The sequence below is a fragment of the Heterodontus francisci genome, chromosome 30 (assembly GCF_036365525.1).
Source record: "Heterodontus francisci isolate sHetFra1 chromosome 30, sHetFra1.hap1, whole genome shotgun sequence".
Taxonomy (NCBI): Eukaryota; Metazoa; Chordata; class Chondrichthyes; order Heterodontiformes; family Heterodontidae; genus Heterodontus; species Heterodontus francisci.
In genome coordinates, this window is record NC_090400.1 from 63,799,007 (window position 1) to 63,817,677 (window position 18,671).

At 46.7% G+C, this 18,671-nt stretch overlaps 1 protein-coding gene across 9 annotated transcripts in view; it reads left to right on the plus strand.

Moving 5' to 3' along the window:
- LOC137346878 (uncharacterized) overlaps positions 1-18,671 on the plus strand; it is a 398,647-nt gene that overhangs the window by 155,178 nt on the left and 224,798 nt on the right. For 7 of the 9 annotated variants that reach the window (XM_068010837.1, XM_068010836.1, XM_068010841.1 and 4 more), the window contains one exon: positions 16,809-16,883. The exons of the other annotated variants lie outside the window; for them this stretch is intronic. In XM_068010837.1, coding sequence (XP_067866938.1) covers positions 16,809-16,883 — 75 coding nt within the window. The remainder of the gene's footprint in view (positions 1-16,808; positions 16,884-18,671) is intronic. 9 annotated transcript variants of the gene reach the window in all.

Consider the following 18,671-nt stretch of genomic DNA (forward strand, 5'->3'; position numbering starts at 1 on the left):
GGCAGTCTGCAGATTCACTGATAAGAGGGGCTCTCTCTCGTTATCTGTGTTATGCTGTACCAGGCTCCAGCTGTGAGCCCTGTCCCACAGTGCCTTGGGCTAAAACTCCATTTTGTATCAATGTGTGGCTATACTTTCAACTCATATAAGAGAGAATATGTGTACACGTTCTCACTAGGATTATATTAATCTGTCTACAAAATGATAGGTATAGAAGCAAAACTCAGCAAAATTGCTCCCACACATATTGTGGTCGCTATCACCAAAATGTTCCCCCGCCAACACATCAACCACCTGTCTGGTTTCATTCCCCAGAATTAGGTCCAGCATTGCATCCTCCCTTGTTGGATCCTCTACATATTGAGCTAAAAAGTTCTCCTGTATGCATTTTAAGAACTCCACTCCATCTAAGCCCTTAACACGATGACTATCCCAATTAATGTTGGGAAAGTTGAAATCACCTAATCTAATTACCCTGTTATTTTTTTTACACACTTCTGTGAATTGCACACATATTTGCTCCTCAATTTCCCGCTGTCTATCTGGGGGTCTATAATAAACACCTAGCAATGTGGCTGTCCCTTTTTTATTCCTAAACTCTACCCATAAAGCTTCATTTGATGCCCCCTCCAAGATATCATCTCTCCTTACTGCAGTAACTGACTCCTTAACTAATATTGAAATGCCCCCTCCTCTTTTACCCCCTCCTCTGTCTCGCCTGAAGATTCTATATCCCAGGATATTGAGCTGCCAATCCTGCCCCTCCCTCAACCATGTCTCCGTGATGGCTACTATATCACAATTCCACTTGTCAATCCTTGCCCTTAACTCATCCGTTTTACCTGTAATACTCCTGGCATTAAAGTAGAGGCCCTCCATCCTGGTCTTACTCCCTTGAAACTTACTTCCGCTGTATTCCCTCTGACTTGTTTGCTTTCCTGTGTTTAGCTGTGTCCCTATTCTGCTAGGAGTCTGCGTCCCCTCCCCCTGCCAAATTAGTTTAAACTCCTCCCAACAGCACTAGCAAACTTGCCACCAAGGATGTTCGTCCCCCTCTGGTTCAGATGTCGATCGTCCCACTTGCAGCAGTAGCAGAGACCTGGATCCTAAATCCCCTGATTAGGAACCACAATAACACCAGCTGTAACATTGACTTCCCAAATGGAAGGACACTTTAGTTAAGCACAGCTTCCACATCCTCATTTCAGGATTCTCACTCCCTGTTCCACACTTCAAGCTGGTTTGACAACTGCCCCAGAATGTACTTGGCATAGAGCATGCACCTATATTCCTATTGATCTCTCTCTCTCCATGATATCTTTACCTATTAACTCTATGACTGTATTGGTTTCTTTCTTTTCCCCAGCCAATGTGTCAGTGCTGTTTACTGTTTCCTGCCACACCTACACTGTACAGGCCTTGTACCCCAAATCTTAGAATCACTGAGTTAGAGGACTGTGATGATACCAATTGATTCCATAACTCAATAGGACTGAGTTTCCTGGAAGCACACAAGGCCAGACCAAGCTAACAGGCAGATGACTGACTCATAATCATGAAAAGAACAAGCACATATATGTTGAATATCTCCTGGCACTGTCTATGGTCACACATTTGGGTAAGCTACCATAAAGAGCAAGTGCCACCCATTTAACTACTTCAGCAAGAATCAGTAAAATAAAAGCAAAATACTGCAGATGCTTAAAATCTCATAAAGACAGAAAGTGCTGGCAATATTCAGCAAGTCAAGCAGCATCTGTGGAGAGAGAAGCACCGTTAACAGAGTTTCAGGTCTGTGACCTTTCATCAGAACTGGCAAAGGTTAGAAAAGAATCAGGTTTTAAGCAAGTGAAGGTGGTGGTGGGGGGGCGCAGTTTGGTGGGGAAGAGAACAAAAGGGACATGCGTGATAGGGCAGAGGGCAGGAGAGATTAAATAACAAAGCTATCATGGGACAAAGGCAATGAGTGTGTTGATGCTTGTGGTGAAAGACAAAGTATTAGTCCAGAGAGAGTGTTAATGGCAGAATAATGAGCAGTTCTGTCCACATGAAAACAGGCACATGATTAAAAATAAACTAATAAAAAAATTTTAAAAAGCTAGGCATGCTCTGAAATTGTTGAATCCAAGGTTGAGTCTGCAAGGCTGTAGAGTGCCTAATTGAAAGATCAGGTGCTGCTCCTCGAGCTTGCATTGAAGTTCACTGGAGCAGGCCAAGAACGGAAATGTGGGCATGAGAGCAGGGGGGTTGAAATGGCAAGCAACCAGAAGCTCGTGGTCATGCTTTCGGACTGAACGGAGGTGTTCTGCAAAGTAGTCACCCAATCTGCGTTTGGTCTCCCCAGTGTAGAGGCAACTGCATTGTGAGCAGCGAATGCAATATACTAAATTGAAGGGAGTACAAGTAAATCACTTCCTCACCTGGAAGGAACGTTTGCGGTCTTGGATGGTGAGAAGAGAGGAGGTAAAAGGACAGGTATTACACCTCCTGTGATTGCGTGGGAAGGGGATGAGGTGTCAGGAGTGATGGAGGAGTGGACCAGGGTGTCGTGGAGGGAACAATCCCTTCGGAATGCTGACAGGGGAAGGGAAGATGTGTTTGGTGCTGGCATCATGCTGGATGTGGCGGAAATGGCAGAGGATGATCCTTTGGATGTAGAGGCTGGTGGGGTGGAAAATGAGGACAAGGGGAACCCTGCGCGGTTCTGAGAGGGAGGGGAAGGGGTGAAGTGCAGGAAATAGTTGGACACAGTTGAGGGCTCTGTCAACCACAGTGGGGGGAAATCCTCGGTTGAGGAAAAAGGAAGACATGTCCGAAGCGCTGTTGTGGAAGGTTGCATCATTAGACCAGATGCATCGGAGACAGAGAAACTGGGAGAATGGAATGGAGTCCTTAGAGGAAACAGGGTGTGAGGAAATGTAGTCAGGGTAGCCATGAGAGTTGGTGGGTTTTTAATGACTATTAGTAGACAGCCTATCCCCAGAAGTGGAAACAGAGAAGTCGAGGAAGAGAAAGGAAGTGTCGGAGGTGAACCATGTGAGGTGAGAGAAGGGTGGAAATTGGAAGTAAATTTGATGAAGTTTTCCAGTTGGGGTGAGAGCAAGAAACGGCATCGATACAGTCATCAATGTACCGGAAAAAGAGTTGGGGGAAGGGGTCTGAGTAGGACTGGAACAAGGAATGTTTGACATATCCCATAAAAAGACAGACATAACTAGGACCCATGCGCGCACCCATAGCAACATCCTTATTTGAAGGAAGTGAGTGGAGTTGAAGGAGAAGTTGTTCAATGTGAGAGCAAGTTCAGGAAGGTGGAGGAGGAGGGTGGTGGTGGATGGGGACTGGTTGGACCTTTGTTCAGGGAAGAAGCTTCGAGCCCTCAGACCGTCCTGGTGGGGTTGGCAGTGTAGAGAGTTTCTATGTCTTTAGTGAAGAGGAGGCGGTTAGGGCCAGGAAACTGGAAATTATCAAAATGACATAGGGTGTCAGAAGAGTCACGGATGTAGGTGGGAGGTGGCTGGAGCAGGGGAGAAAAGATAGAGTCAAGATGGGAAAAAATAAGTTCAGTGGGGCAGGAACAGGCTGAAACAAAAGGTCTACCAAGACAGTCCTGTTTGTGAATTTTGGGAAGGAAGTAGAAACGGGTTGTCCGGCTTTGCGGGACTATGAGGTTGGAAGCAGTAGAGGGAAGATCTCCAGAGGTGTTAAGGTCAGTGACAGTCCTTGAGACAGTGGCTTGATGTTCGGTGGTGGGTCCATGGTCCAGGTGGAGGTAGGAAGAAGTGTCTGAGAGTTGGCGTTCAGCCTCTGCAAGGTAGAGGTCGGTACACCAGACAACAACAGCACCACCTTGTCAGCAGGTTTGATCACAATGTCGGGGTTAGACCTGTGAGAATGGAGGGAGACAGGTTAGAGTGAGCGAGGGGAGCAGAGAAATTGAGATGGTCGATGTCACGCTGACGGTTCTCAATGAAAAGATAAAGAGTGGGTAACGGGCCAAAGGGAGGGGTCCAGGTAGAGGGAGAATTCTGGAGGTGAGTGAAAGGGTCCACTGATCGGGGGTGGTGGGAGAGGACTCCTGGTCAAAGAAGTGAGTCCGGAGGCAAAGGCGATGGAAGAGGAGCTCAACGTCATGCTGAGCACGGAGTTCATTGAGGTAGGGGCGCATGGAGATAAAACTGAGTCCTATGTTAAGTACAGATCATTCAGCGTCAGAGATGGGAAGGTCAGAGGGTATTGTGAATACACGGCAAGGGTTAGCTGTGGGTGGATTCACTGTGGAGCATCCGCGATGCTGAAGATGTTGTGGATAGCATGGTTAGCGAGGTGGTCACTCAGCAGCTAATGGCTGCACAGGCAGAAAAGGGATGGGTGACCACCAGGCAGAGTAGTAGGCGAAGGCAGGTAGTGCAGGAGTCCCCTGTGGCCATCTCCCTCTCAAACAGATATATCACTTTGAATACTGTTGGGGGGGATGACCTCCCAGGGGAAAGCAGCAACAGGCAAGTTCGTGGCACCACAGATGGCTCTGCTGCACAGCAGGGGTGAAAAGACTGGGAGAGCCATAGTGATAAATTCAATTGTAAGGGGAACAGACAGGTGTTTCTGTGGCCGCAAGCAAGACTCCAGGATGGTATGTTGCCTCCCTGGTGCTAGGGTCAAGGATGTCTCAGAGCGGCTGCTGGACATTCTGAAGGGGGAGGGTGAACAGCCAGTGGTCGTGGTACATGTCGGTACCAACGACGTCGGTAGAAAAAGGGATGAGGTCCTGCAAGATAAATTTAAGGAGTTAGGAGCTAAATTAAAAAGCAGGACTTCAAAGGTAGTAATCTCAGGATTACTTCCCCTGCCGTGTGTTAATGAGTACAGGAACAGGAGAATAGACCAGATGAATGTGTGGCTGGAAAAATGGTGCAGGAGGGAGGGATTTAGATTCCTGGGACATTGGGACTGGTTCTGGGGAAGGTGGGACCTGTACAAGTGGGACAGGTTACACGCAGGCAGGACCAGAACAGATGTCCTCGCAGGGGCATTTGCTAGTGCTGTTGGGGAGGATTTAAACTAGAATGACAGGGGGATGGGAACCTGAGCGGTGAGACTGAGGAGGAGGAAACAAGGATTGAAATGAAAGACAAGAAACAAAAAGGCAAAAGTGGAAGGCATAGAAATCAAAGGCAAGAAACAAATAGGGCCATAGTGCGAAATAATGGTAAGATGACTAAATGTAAAAAGACAAGCCTAAAGGCATTGTGTCTCAATGCATGGAGTATTCGCAATAAGGTAGGTGAATTAACCACGCAAATAGATGCAAATGGATACGATATAGTTGCGATTACGGAGACACGGCTGCAGGGTGACCAAGGATGGGAACCGAACATCCAGTGGTATTCAATATTTAGGATGGACAGGCAAAAAGGGAAAGGAGGTGGGGTAGCGTTGTTAGTAAAGGATGAAATCAATACAATAGTGAGGAAGGATATTAGCACAGAGAATCCTGATGTGGAATCTATATGGGTGGAGCAAAGCAACACCAAGGGGCAGAAAATGTTGGTGGGGGTTGTATATAGACCCCCAAACAGCAGTGGTGATCTAGAGGATGGCATTAAAGAGGAAATTAGAGACGCATGCAATAAGGGTGCAACTGTAATTATGGGTGAGTTTAATCTACATATAGACTGGGCAAACCAAATTAGCAATAATACTGTAAAGGAGGAATTCCTGGAGTGCGTACGTGATGGTATTTTGGACCAATACGTTGAGGAACCAACTAGAGAACAGACCATCCTAGACTGGGTATTGTGTAATGAGAAAGGATTAGTTAACAATTCTGTGCGGGGTCCCTTGGGGAAGAGCGACCATAACATGATCGAATTCTTCATTAAGATGGAGAGTGAGAGAGTTGATTCTGAGCCATAGAAACTAATCTAAATAAAGGAAACTATGAAGGTATGAGGCGCGAGTTGACTATGATAGATTGGGGAATGTTACTTAAAAGGTTGATAGTGGATAGGCAATGGCTAACATTTAAAGAGCACATGGATGAATTACAATTGTTCATTCCTGTCTGGCGCAAAAATAAAACAGGAAGGGTGGTTCAGCCATGGCTTGCAAAAGAAATTAGGGATAGTATTAGATTCAAGGAGGAGAAATATAAAATGGCCAGAACAAGCAGCAAACCTGAGGATTGGGAGCAGTTTACAATTCAGCAAAGGAGGACAAAGGGATTGATTAAGTACGGGAAAATAGAGTATGAGAGTAAGCTTGCAGAGAACATAAAAACTGACTCTAAAAGCTTCTTGAGATATGTGAAGAGAAAAAGATTAGTGAAGCCAAATGTGGGTCCTTTCCAGTCAGAAATGGGGCAATTTATAATGGGGAACAAAGAAATGGCAGACCAATTAAATACTTTGGTTCTGTCTTCACAAAGGAGGACACAAATTACCTTCCAGAAATGTTGGGGAACATAGGGTCTGGTGAGAAGGAGGAACTGTATGAAATCAGTATTAGTAGGGAAATGGTGTCAGGGAAATTGATGGGATTGAAGGTCGATAAAACCCCAGGATCTGATAATCTACATCCCAGTGTACTTAAGGAAGTGGCCCTAGCAATAGTAGATGCATTGCTGGTCATTTTTCAAAACTCCATAGACTATGGAACAGTTCCAATGGATTGGAGGGTAGCTAATGTAACCCCACTATTTAAAAAAGGAGGTAGAGAGAAAACAGGAAATTATAGACCGGTTAGCCTAACATCAGTAGTGGGGAAAATGCTAGAGTCCATTATAAAAGGTGTAATAGCAAAGCACCAGGAAAACAATGACAGGATCGGACAAAGTCAACATGGATTTACGAAAGGGAAATCATGCTTGACTAATCTACTGGAATTTTTTGAGGATGTAACTAGTAGACTAGATAAGGGAGAACCACTGGATGTGGTGTATTTGGACTTTCAGAAGGCTTTCGATAAGGTCCCACATAAGAGATTAGCATGCAAAATTAAAGCACATGAGATTGGGGGTAAGGTACTGACATGGATAGAGAACTGGTTGGCAGACAGGAAACAAAGAGTAGGAATAAATGGGTCTTTTTCTGAGTGGCAGGCAGTGACTAGAGGGGTACCGCTGGGATCAGTGCTAGGATCCCAGCTATTCACAATATATATTAATGATATAGATGAGGGAACTAAATGTAATAGATCCAAGTTTGCAGACAACACAAAACTGGGTGGAAGTGGGAGCTGTGAGGAGGATGCATAGAAGCTCCAATGTGATTTGGACAGGTTGAGTGAGTGGGCAAATACATGGCAGATGCAGTATAATGTGTCTCAATGTGAGGTTATCCACTTTGGTGGCAAAAACAGAAAGGCAGATTATTATTTGAACGGCGATAGTTTGGGAAAGCGGGAGGTGCAGCAGGACCTGGGTGCCCTTGTGCACCAGTTGCTGAAAGTAAGCATGCTGGTGTAACAGATAGTTAAGAAGGCAAATGGTATGGTATAGCGAGAGGATTCGAGTACAGCAGCAGGGATTAGAGATACAGCACTGAAACAGGCCCTTCGGCCCACCGAGTCTGTGCCGAACATCAACCACCCATTTATACTAATCCTACACTAATCCCATATTCCTACCAAACATCCCCACCTGTTCCTATATTTCCCTACCACCTATCTATACTAGTGACAATTTATAATGGCCAATTTACCTATCAACCTGCAAGTCTTTTGGCTTGTGGGAGGAAACCGGAGCACCCGGAGAAAACCCACGCAGACACAGGGAGAACTTGCAAACTCCACACAGGCAGTACCAGGAATCGAACCCGGGTCCCTGGAGCTGTGAGGCTGCGGTGCTAACCACTGCGCCACTGTGCCGTCTTGCTGCAATTATACAAGGCCTTGGTGAGACCACATCTGAAGTATTGTTCGCAGTTTTGGCTTCCTTATCTGAGGAACGATGTTCTTGCTATGGAGAGAGTGCAGCGAAGGTTCACCGGACAGATTCCTGGGATGGCAGGACTGACGTATGAAGAGAGATTGGGTCGATTAGGCTTGTTTTCGCGAGAGTTTAGAAGAATTTTTTTTTTATTCATTCATTGGATGTGGGCGTCACTGGCCCAGGCCAGCATTTATTGCCCATCCCTAATTGCTCTTGAGAAGGTGGTGGTGAGCTGCCTTCTTGAACCGCTGCAGACCATGTGGGGTAGGTACACCCACAGTGCTGTTAGGAAGGGAGTTCCAGGATTTTGACCCAGCGACAGTGAAGGAACGGCGATATAGTTCCAAGTCAGAATGGTGTGTGACTTGGAGGGGAACTTGCAGGGGGTAGTGTTCCCATGCATTTGCTGCCCTTGTCCTTCTAGTTGATAGAGGTTGCGGGTTTGGAAGGTGCTGTCTAAGGAGCCTTGGTGGGTTGCTGCAGTGCATCTTGTAGATGGTACACAGTGCTGCCACTGTGCGTCGGTGTTGGAGGGAGTGAATGTTTGTAGATGGGGTGCCAATCAAGCGAGCTGCTTTGTCCTGGATGGTGTCTTGAGTGTTGTTGGAGCTGCACCCATCCAGGTAAGTGGAGAGTATTCCATCACACTCCTGACTTGTGCCTTGTAGATGGTGGACAGGCTTTGGGGAGTCAGGAGATGAGTTACTCGCCGCAGGATTCCTAGCCTCTGACCTGCTCTTGTAGCCACAGTATTTATATGGTTACTCCAGTTCAGTTTCTGGTCAATGGCAGCCCCCAGGGCGTTGATAGTGGGGATTCAGTGATGGCAATGCCATTGAATGTCATGGGGAGATGGTTAGATTCTCTCTTGTTGGAGATGGTCATTGCCTGGCACTTGTGTGGCGCGAATGTTACTTGCCACTTATCAGCCCAAGCCTGGATATTGTCCAGGTCTTGCTGCAATTGTATACGGACTGCTTCAGTATCTGAGGGGTCATGAATGGTGCTGAACGTTGTGCAATAATCAGCGAACATTCCCACTTCTGACCTTATGCTTGAAGGAAGGTCATTAATGAAGCAGCTGAAGATGGTTGGGCCGAGGACACTACCCTGAGGAACTCCTGCAGTGATGTCCTGGAGCTCAGATGACTGACCTCCAACAACCACAACCATCTTCCTTTGCGCTAGGTATGACTCCAACCAGCAGAGGGTTTCCCCCTGATTCCCATTGACCTCAGTTTTGCTCGGGCTCCTTGATGCCATACTCGGTCAAATGCTGCCTTGATGTCAAGGGCAGTCACTCTCACCTCACCTCTTGAGTTCAGCAATTTTGTCCATGTTTGAACCAAGGCGGTAATGAGGTCAGGAGCTGAGTGGCCCCGGCAGAACCCAAACTGAGCGTCACTGAGCAGGTTATTGCTCAGCAAGTGCCGCTTGATGGCACTGTTGATGATACCTTCCATCAATTTACCGATGATTGAGAGTAGGCTGATGGGGTGGTAATTGGCCGGGTTGGACTTGAATGAGAGGGGATCTCATAGAAACCTACAAAATTCTAACAGGACTGGACAGACTAGATGCAGGAAGGATGTTCCCGATGTTGGGGGAGTCCTGGACCAGGGGTCACAGTCTAAGGATAAGGGGTAAGCCATTTAGGACAGAGATGAGTAGGGATTTCTTCACCCAGAGAGTGGTGAACCTGTGGAATTCTCTACCACAGAAAGCAATTGAGGCCAAACCATTAAATATGTTCAAGAAAGAGTTAGATATAGTTCTTGGGGCTAAAGGGATCAGGGTTTGGGGGAAAGCGGGAACAAAGTACTGAGTTTGGATGATCAGTTGTGATCGTATTGAATGGTGGAGCAGGCTCGAAGGGCTGAATGGCCTACTCCTGCTCCTATTTTTATTCTATGTTTCTATTTGGAGAAGGGATGGGGTCAGAGAGAAGTGAATGGGAACAAGGATCTGGAGGGGCGTGGGAACGCATGAGCTGCTGGAGCTTGCGTTCCTTAATACCTGAAACATAAAACCATGAGAATTAGGAGCAGGAGTAGGCCATTCAGCCGCTCAAGCCTGCCCCGCCATTCAATAAGTTCCTGGCTGATCTGCCCCAGACCTCAACTCCTCTTTCGTGCCAGCTCCTCATAGCCCTCAACTCCCCGATATTTCAAAAATCGATCTACCTCCTCTTCAAATACTTTCAGTGATCTAGCCTCCACAACTCTCTGGGGTAGAGAGTTCCAGACATTCACTACCCTCTGAGAGAAGAAGTTCCTTCGCCTCTCAGTTTTAAATGAGTGCCACCTTATTCTGTAACTATGTCCCCTAGTTCGAAATTCCGGGGGATCCTCCTCGCGCCCCCTCACCCCCGCACCCCCTTCCCCCCACCTCCTTCCACCGGCATCCACCTACCCCTGTGTAGGGGCCCTAACAACCCCAATGACTTGTGGGCGTCTCGGGAGAGACCAAGGCTCAGGGAGTAAACCCTAACAGAAAATCTGGAGCAGAACCCCGAATGGGGTCATGTGTCACCTTTGGCATGTTTCCGGCAGTTCCTGCAGCCATACCGGTGCCAAACGTCATGCTCTGCACTCCTTTGGACCCCACCAGGAAGGCTGAGAGGGGGGTTTTGACGATTGTGCAACTCACAACCTCCATACATCCGCCCAGGCATGCGCCATGGAGAGGTCACTCCATAGTCGCCTCACAGCGGCCACATCAACATGGAGGGCAGTAGTTACAGGTTATAAGTCCAGCTCAATTGGCGTAGAGATTGGGCGCCACGGGTTGCCTTTGTCGGTGGGAGAGGTCATCGCATCTCACTGGACAGCTACCGCCCGCCTCAAAACGGGCAGCCCCCGATCAGTAAGGTTCTGTCCCGCCACAGTCCACCTGCTTCAATGGGTGCTTGGAGCTCAGGGTCATTGCCCGAAAAGTGGACTGCAACACTGCACCAAACAGCACGACCAAAAAAGGAAAGAAGGTACCAGCCCTTCGTTTTGCAAGCTGGAACGTCAGAACTATGTGTCCTGGCCTGTCGGAAGACCTTACACAAATCAACGATTCTCGGAAGACCGCCATCATTAACAACAAGCTCAGTAGACTCAATGTGGACATTGCAGCACTTCAGGAGACTCACCTCCCTGCGAGTGGATCTCTAACAGAGCAAGGCTACACCTTCTTCTGGCAGGGTAAGGATCCTGAAGAACCAAGACAGCATGGAGTGGGCTTCGCCATCAGAAACTCTTTGCTCAGCATGATAGAGCCACCCTCAAATGGCTCGGAACGCATACTGTCCATCCGACTGCTCACCGCCTCTGGCCCAGTACACCTACTATGCTCCAACACTCTGCTCCCCACCTGAAGCTAAAGACCAGTTCTACGAGGAACTCCATAATATCATTAGTAGCATCCCCAACACCGAACACCTGTTCCTGCTGGGGGACTTTAATGCCAGGGTTGGGGCCGACCATGACTCATGGCCCTCCTGCCTTGGGCGCTATGGCACTGGTAGGATGAATGAGAATGGTCAGAGACTGCTTGAGTTATGTACCTATCATAACCTCTGCATCACCAACTCATTCTTTCACACTAAACCCTGTCACCAGGTTTCTTGGAGGCACCCAAGATCACGCCGTTAGCACCAGCTGGACCTCATTGTCACAAGGCGAGCCTCTCTAAACAGCGTTCAAATCACACGCAGCTTCCACAGTGCGGACTGCGACACCGACCACTCCCTGGTGTGCAGCAATGTTAGCCTCAAACCAAAGAAGCTGCATCACTCCAAGCAGAAGGGCTGCCCGCGCATCAACACGAGCAAAATTTCTCATCCACAGCTGTTACGTAAGTTTCTAAATTCACTCGAAAAAGCCCTTCAAAAGACTCGCACAGAGGATGCAGAGACCAAGTGGGCCCACATCAGAGACACCATCTTTGACTCAGCAATGACCACCTGTGGCAAACGTGTGAAGCGGAATGCAGACTGGTTTGAATCTCACATTGAAGAGCTGGAACCTGTCATAGCCGCTAAGTGCATTGCACTGCTGAACTACAAGAAAGCCCCCAGCGAGTTAACATCCGTAGCACTTAAAGCAGCCAGAAGCACTGCACAAAGAACAGCCAGGCGCTGCTCAAATGACTACTGGCAACACCTCTGCAGTCATATTCAGCTGGCCTGATTAGTAAGTTTGCGGACGACACAAAGGATGGTGGAGTTGCGGATAGTGATGAGGACTGTCAGAGGATACAGCAGGATATAGATCAGTTGGAAACTTGGGCGGGGAAATGGCAGATGGAGTTTAATCCGGACAAATGTGAGGTAATGCATTTTGGAAGATCTAATGCAGGTGGGAAGTATACAGTAAATGGCAGAACCCTTCGGAGTATTGACAGGCAGAGAGATCTGGGCGGACAGGTCCACAGGTCACTGAAAGTGGCAACGCAGGTGGATAAGGTAGTCAAGAAGGCATACGGCATGCTTGCCTTCATCGGTCGGGGCATAGAGTATAAAAATTGGCAAGTCATGCTGCAGCTGTACAGAACTTTAGTTAGGCCACACTTAGAATATTGCGTGCAATTCTGGTCGCCACACTACCAGAAGGACATGCAGGCTTTGGAGAGGGTACAGAAGAGGGTTACCAGGATGTTGCCTGGTCTGGAGGGCATTAGCTATGAGGAGAGGTTGGATAAACTCGGATTGTTTTCACTGGAACGACGGAGGTGGAGGGGTGACATGATAGAGGTTTACAAAGTTATGAGCGGCATGGACAGAGTGGATAGTCAGAAGCTTTTTCCCAAGGTGGAAGAGTCAGTTACTCGGGGACATAGGTTTAAGGTGAGAGGGGCAAAGTTTAGAGGGGATGTGCGAGGCAAGTTCTTTACACATAGGGTGGTGAGTGCCTGGAACTTGCTGCCGGGGGAGACGGTGGAAGCAGGTACGATAATGACGTTTAAGAGGCATCTTGACAAATACATGAATAGGATGGGAATAGAGGGATACGGTCCCCGGAAGTGCAGAAGGTTTTAGTTTAGGCAGGCATCAAGATCAGCGCAGGCTTGGAGGGCCGAATTGCCTGTTCCTGTGCTGTACTGTTCTTTGTTCTCTGACACCAGAAATATCAGAGGAATGTATGATGGCATTAAGAGAGCTTTTGGGCCAACCATCAAGAAGATCGACCTCCTCAAATCTAAATCGGGACACAATCACTGACCAACGCAAGCAAATGGACCGCTGCTTGGAGCACTACCGAGAACTGTACTCCAGGGAAAATGTTGTTACTGAGACCGCCCTCAATGCAGCCCAGCCTCTGCCAGTCATGGATGAGCTGGACGGACAGCCAACAAAATCAGAACTCAGTGATGCCATTGATTCTGTAGCCAGCGGAAAAGCCCCTGGGAAGGACGGCATTACCCCTGAAATCAAGAGTGCCAAGCCTGCTATACTTTCAGCACTGTATGAACTGCTTTGCCTGTGCTGGGACGAGGGAGCAGTACCACAGGACATGTGCGATGCCAATATCATCACCCTCTATAAAAACAAGGGTGACCGCGGTAACTGCAACAACTAACGTGGAATCGCCCTGCTCAGCATTGTGGGTAAAGTCTTCACTGGAGTCGCTTTAAACAGGCTCCAGAAGCTGGATGAGCATGTATACCCTGAGGCACAGTGTGGCTTTCGAGCAGAGAGATCGACTGTTGACATGCTGTTCTCCCTTCGTCAGATACAGGAGAAATGCCGCGAACAACAGATGCCCCTCTACATTGCTTTCATTGATCTCACCAAAGCCTTTGACCTCGTCAGCAGACGTGGTCTCTTCAGACTACTAGAAAAGATTGGATGTCCACCAAAGCTACTAAGTATCATCACCTCATTCCATGGCAATATGAAAGGCACAATTCAACATGGCGGCACCTCATCAGACCTCTTTCCTATCCTGAGTGGCGTGAAACAGGGCTGTGTTCTCGCACCCACACTTTTTTGGGATTTTCTTCTCCCTGCTGCTCTCACATGCGTTCAAGTCTTTAGAAGAAGTAATTTTCCTGTACACAAGATCAGGTGGCAGGTTGTTCAACCTTGCCCGTCTAAGAGCGAAGACCAAAGTACGGAAAGTCCTCATCAGGGAACTCCTCTTTGCTGATGATGCTGCTTTAACATCTCACACTGAAGAGTGTCTGCAGAGTCTCATCGACAGGTTTGCGGCTGCCTGCACTGAATTTGGCCTAACCATCAGCCTCAAGAAAACGAACATCATGGGACAAGACGTCACAAATGCCCCATCCATAAATAGCGGCGACCACACTCTGGAAGTGGTTCAAGAGTTCACCTATCTAGGCTCAACTATCACCAGTAACCTGTCTCTCGATGCATGGGAAAGGCTTCCACTGCTATCTCCAGACTGGCCAAGAGAGTGTGGGAAAATGGCGCACTGACACGGAACACAAAAGTCCGAGTGTATCAAGCCTGTGTCCTCAGTACCTTGCTCTACGGCAGCGAGGTCTGGACAACGTACGTCAGCCAAGAGCGACGTCTCAATTCATTCCATCAGCGCTGCCTCCGGAGAATACATGGCATCAGGTGGCAGGACCGTATCTCCAATACTGAAGTCCTCGAGGCGGCCAACATCCCCAGCATATACACGCTACTAAGCCAGCGGCGCCTGAGATGGCTTGGCCATGTGAGCCGCATGGAAGATGGCAGGATCCCCAAGGACACATTGTACAGCGAGCTTGTCACTGCTATCAGACCCATCGGCCATCCTTGTCTCCGCTTTAAAGACGTCTGCAAACGCGACATGAAGTCCTGTGACATTGATCATAAGTCGTGGGAGTCAGTTGCCAGCGATCGCCAGAGCTGGCGGGCAACCATAAAGGCGGGGCTAAAGCGTGGCGAGTCGAAGAGACTTAGCAGTTGGCAGGAAAAAAGTCAGAAGCGCAAGGAGAGAGCCAACTGTGTAACAGCCCTGTCAACCAATTTTATCTGCAGCACCTGTGGAAGAGTCTGCCACTCTAGAATTGGCTTTTATAGCCACTCCAGGCATTGCTTCACAAACCACTGACCACCTCCAGGCGCTTACCCATTGTCTCTCGTGTCAAGGAGTCCAAAGAAGAAGAAGATATCCTTTCTTCAATACGGGGACCAAAACTGTTCACAGTACTCCAGGTTCGGCCTTACCAAAACCCTGTACAGTTGTAACAAGACTTCCCTATTTTTAAACTCCAACCCCCTAGCAATAAAGGCCAAAATTCCATTTGACTTCTTAATTACTTGCTGCACCTGCATGCTAACTTTTTGTGTTTCATGCACAAGAACATCCAGATCCCTCTGTGCTGAACTTTTTTAAAGTCTCTCTCCATTTAAATAATAGTCTGCCTTTTGATTCTTCCTACTAAAATATATGACCTCACACTTTCCTACATTAAACTCCATCTGCCATTTTTTTGCCCACCCACTCAACCTATCTGTATCCCCTTGTAGATTCCTTATGTCCTCATCACAATATGCCCTCCCATCTGTTTTTGTATTGTCAGCAAATTTGGACATATTACACTCTGCCCCCTCCTGCAAGTCATTAATCTAGATTGTAAATAATTGAGGCCCTAGGACTGATCCTTGTGGCACCCCACTAGTTACAGCTTTCCAACCTGAAAAAGACCCATTCATCCCGACTCTTTGTCTACTGTGAGTTAACCAATCCTCAATCTATGCTAATACATTACCCCAATACCATGAGCTCCTATCTTGTGCAATAATCTTTTTGGTGGCACCTTATCGAATGCCTTCTGGAAATCTAAATACATTACATCTACCGGTTCCCCTTTATTAACTCAGCTTGTTATATTCTCAAAGAACTCTGGCAAATTTGTCAAACGTGATTTCCCTTTCACAAAACCATGTTAACTATGTTTAAATGTGTTAAGCTTTTCTAAATATCCTGCTATTTCTTCCTTAATAGTGGAGTCTCACATTTTCCCAACAACCGATGTTAAGCTGACTGGCCTATAGTATTTGTCTTTTTGTCTCCCTCCCTTCTCGAATATACTTTGTCCCTCCTGATAAAGACTGTTATAAGATCTTTCCTCCCATTCGCTCCTTGCTTATCTGATATCTGTGGGATGTTTATTTTGTCCTCCACCATGAAGACCGATGAAAAATATTGGTTTAAATTATATGCCATTTCCCTGTTCCCCGTTATCAGTTCTCCAGTTGCTTCCTCCAAGGCTCCCATGCTCACTTTAGCTACTCTCTTTTTATATACGCGTAGAAGCTCTTGCAGTTTGTTTTTATATTTCTTGCCAATTTACTTTCATGATCAATTTTCTCCCTCTTTGTTAGCTTTTTAATGATCCGCTGCTGGTTCCTAAAAAATTCCCAATCCTCTGGCCTACCACTAGTTTTTGCCACTTTGTATGCCTGAGTTTTTGATTGGATACTCTCCTTGACCGCCTTTGTCAACCACGGGTGGTTCATCCTTCTCATCGAGTCCTTTTTTTTGACCGGGATAAATTTTTGCTGGAAGGAAGAGAAAAAGTTTTTTTATTAATGTGTCAGATAAGACACATTAATGTCTCCTGCCCTCTGCCCTATCACAGACCTTCCATTTTGTACTCTTCCCCATCAAATCCCTCACCCCAACCTTCAATTACTTAAAACTTGATTCTTTTCTCACTTTTGCCAGTTCTGATGAAAGGTCACAGACCTGAAATCTTAACCCTGCTTCTTTCTCCACCGATGCTGCCTGACCTGCTGAGTATTTCCAGCACTTTCTGTTTTTATTTCAGCAAGAATCAGGACCTTTAGCAAAGAGGAGAGGGGCAAATTAAGGGGGAAAGAGACCGAACACGTTTTCAGTAATTCTGACTGTTTTGTGTCTCTGTTTAGGTAACCAATGCCGGGAAGACTTACTGAGAGGACTGCAAAGTATTCTCAATCCAGTGATCAGTACTCTCTTTGTAGGTAAGCCTAGGGGGCTGAGTGATGTCTCATTAGTTTTAATGTTTTACATTTTGAGTGAACGCACTTGCAGTAGGCAACAGTTCTGCTTCCTCTGACTGCCCATTGGATGCATATACTGCTGATAGTGATATTCAACAGTACAGACAAGCAACATTTGTGCTTTAATCACTTGTGTGCACTGAGATGGCTGATCTCCAGGACAAAGATGGAATGTGTAATAGGCTTAAGGACCATGTGGTAGGGAAGTGAAAACCCGGGTATATTCTCATTCCTGGTTGCTAGCCATTGATTCATGCTTGAACTGAGAATATAGTGAGGCACATGGAGCTACCCCTATTTTCTCAATTAATTTATTCATGAAGCTATTGAGCTACACAGAGCAGGAAGATGATAGGTTTGATCTGTGCTGAGTTAATTGATCTCATTCAGAACACCATTAGGGAGCTCTACAGTTAACCTCAGAACCAGAGAGGGAAAAACAGTTTATGTTCCCACTGCTGCTCACTAGCTCCCAGGTAAAAAGATGTATGGATTGGGTCACGACAAGATAGGCTCATCTGCAATGTCCCTCAATCGAATAGCCTACAGAACCTCTCTGTCAAGGGTCACTCTGGAGATTGTGTAAGTACAAATGGGTACCTGGTATCTATGAATCATATCCCAACAAGGATTCAGAACTCTCAGGAGCGGGTGAAAGTTGAAGAGAATTGGCAAGAGCGTAAAAAGTGAAAAATTGAGTTGTTCTTGTCCTGAATGTGATTTTCTCTGGTTGTGTGTTCCACACAAACAGTGGTTGGAGGTGAAATCATGAGTGTCTTCCAGCTTGCCCATATATGGAAGCAGAGTAGCACTGTGCTGTAAAAGACATTGCTCAACTGAGCAATGCAAATCTGTGGCAGCCATGTAATATTAACCTTATTAATTCAGCTGTTTCACACTCCCACTTCCTCTATCTCTGCAGCACTTAATTAAAATTAACAAAAAGAAGTGAAAGCTAATATGCCATTCCCTCCCATTTCAGATGTACTCCTTGTTCTTCCTTCTGAAAATTTCCCCATGACAGCACCATTTGTCTACAGTAATTCCATTCACATTTTTGGATTAAATTAAATTCTGGCCCTTCTTTCAGGACTTTGTGTCTCTAAGCCATGCCATTTATAGCTGCATTGCAGCGTGTCTGATATGCAGCTGTCCCACACTATCTAACAAGTTGGAACATGAAATAGATTTGGCACAATTTATGAACCATTGTTCATCTCGAGTATTTTACAGTCATTTTTTACAGTAAGTGTTTCTTTTTTCTTCAAACTTGCTTTACTTCAACTGTTGCTCATTCAGTAACCAAAATAAATAACAGGGAAACTGGATCTATCAGAGCATGCAGCCATGCTTTGAAACATAAGAGCAAAATATTGCAGATGCTTGGAATATGAAATCGAAACAAAGAATGCTGGCAATACCCAACAGGTCTGGCAGCATCTGTGAAGAGGGAAACAGAGTTAATGGTTCAGGTCAATGATCCTTCATCAGAACTGTGAGTATTTAGAGATGTAACCGTTGATGAAATGCAACAGCTAACCCTGTTTCTCTCTTCACACATGCTGGCAGACCTGCTGAGTATTTCATGCTTGAAAATACTTGAGTTCGACTGACGTTTGCTACCTGCTATCTCCTGTCCCCCAACTATGGGCCAGAGAGGAGTCTCTAAATCTGGCAACCGAAATTCAGCACTTGTCCAACATGCACTTTGACCTACATAGAGTCCAGGAACGTTCAGTTAATTTGAGT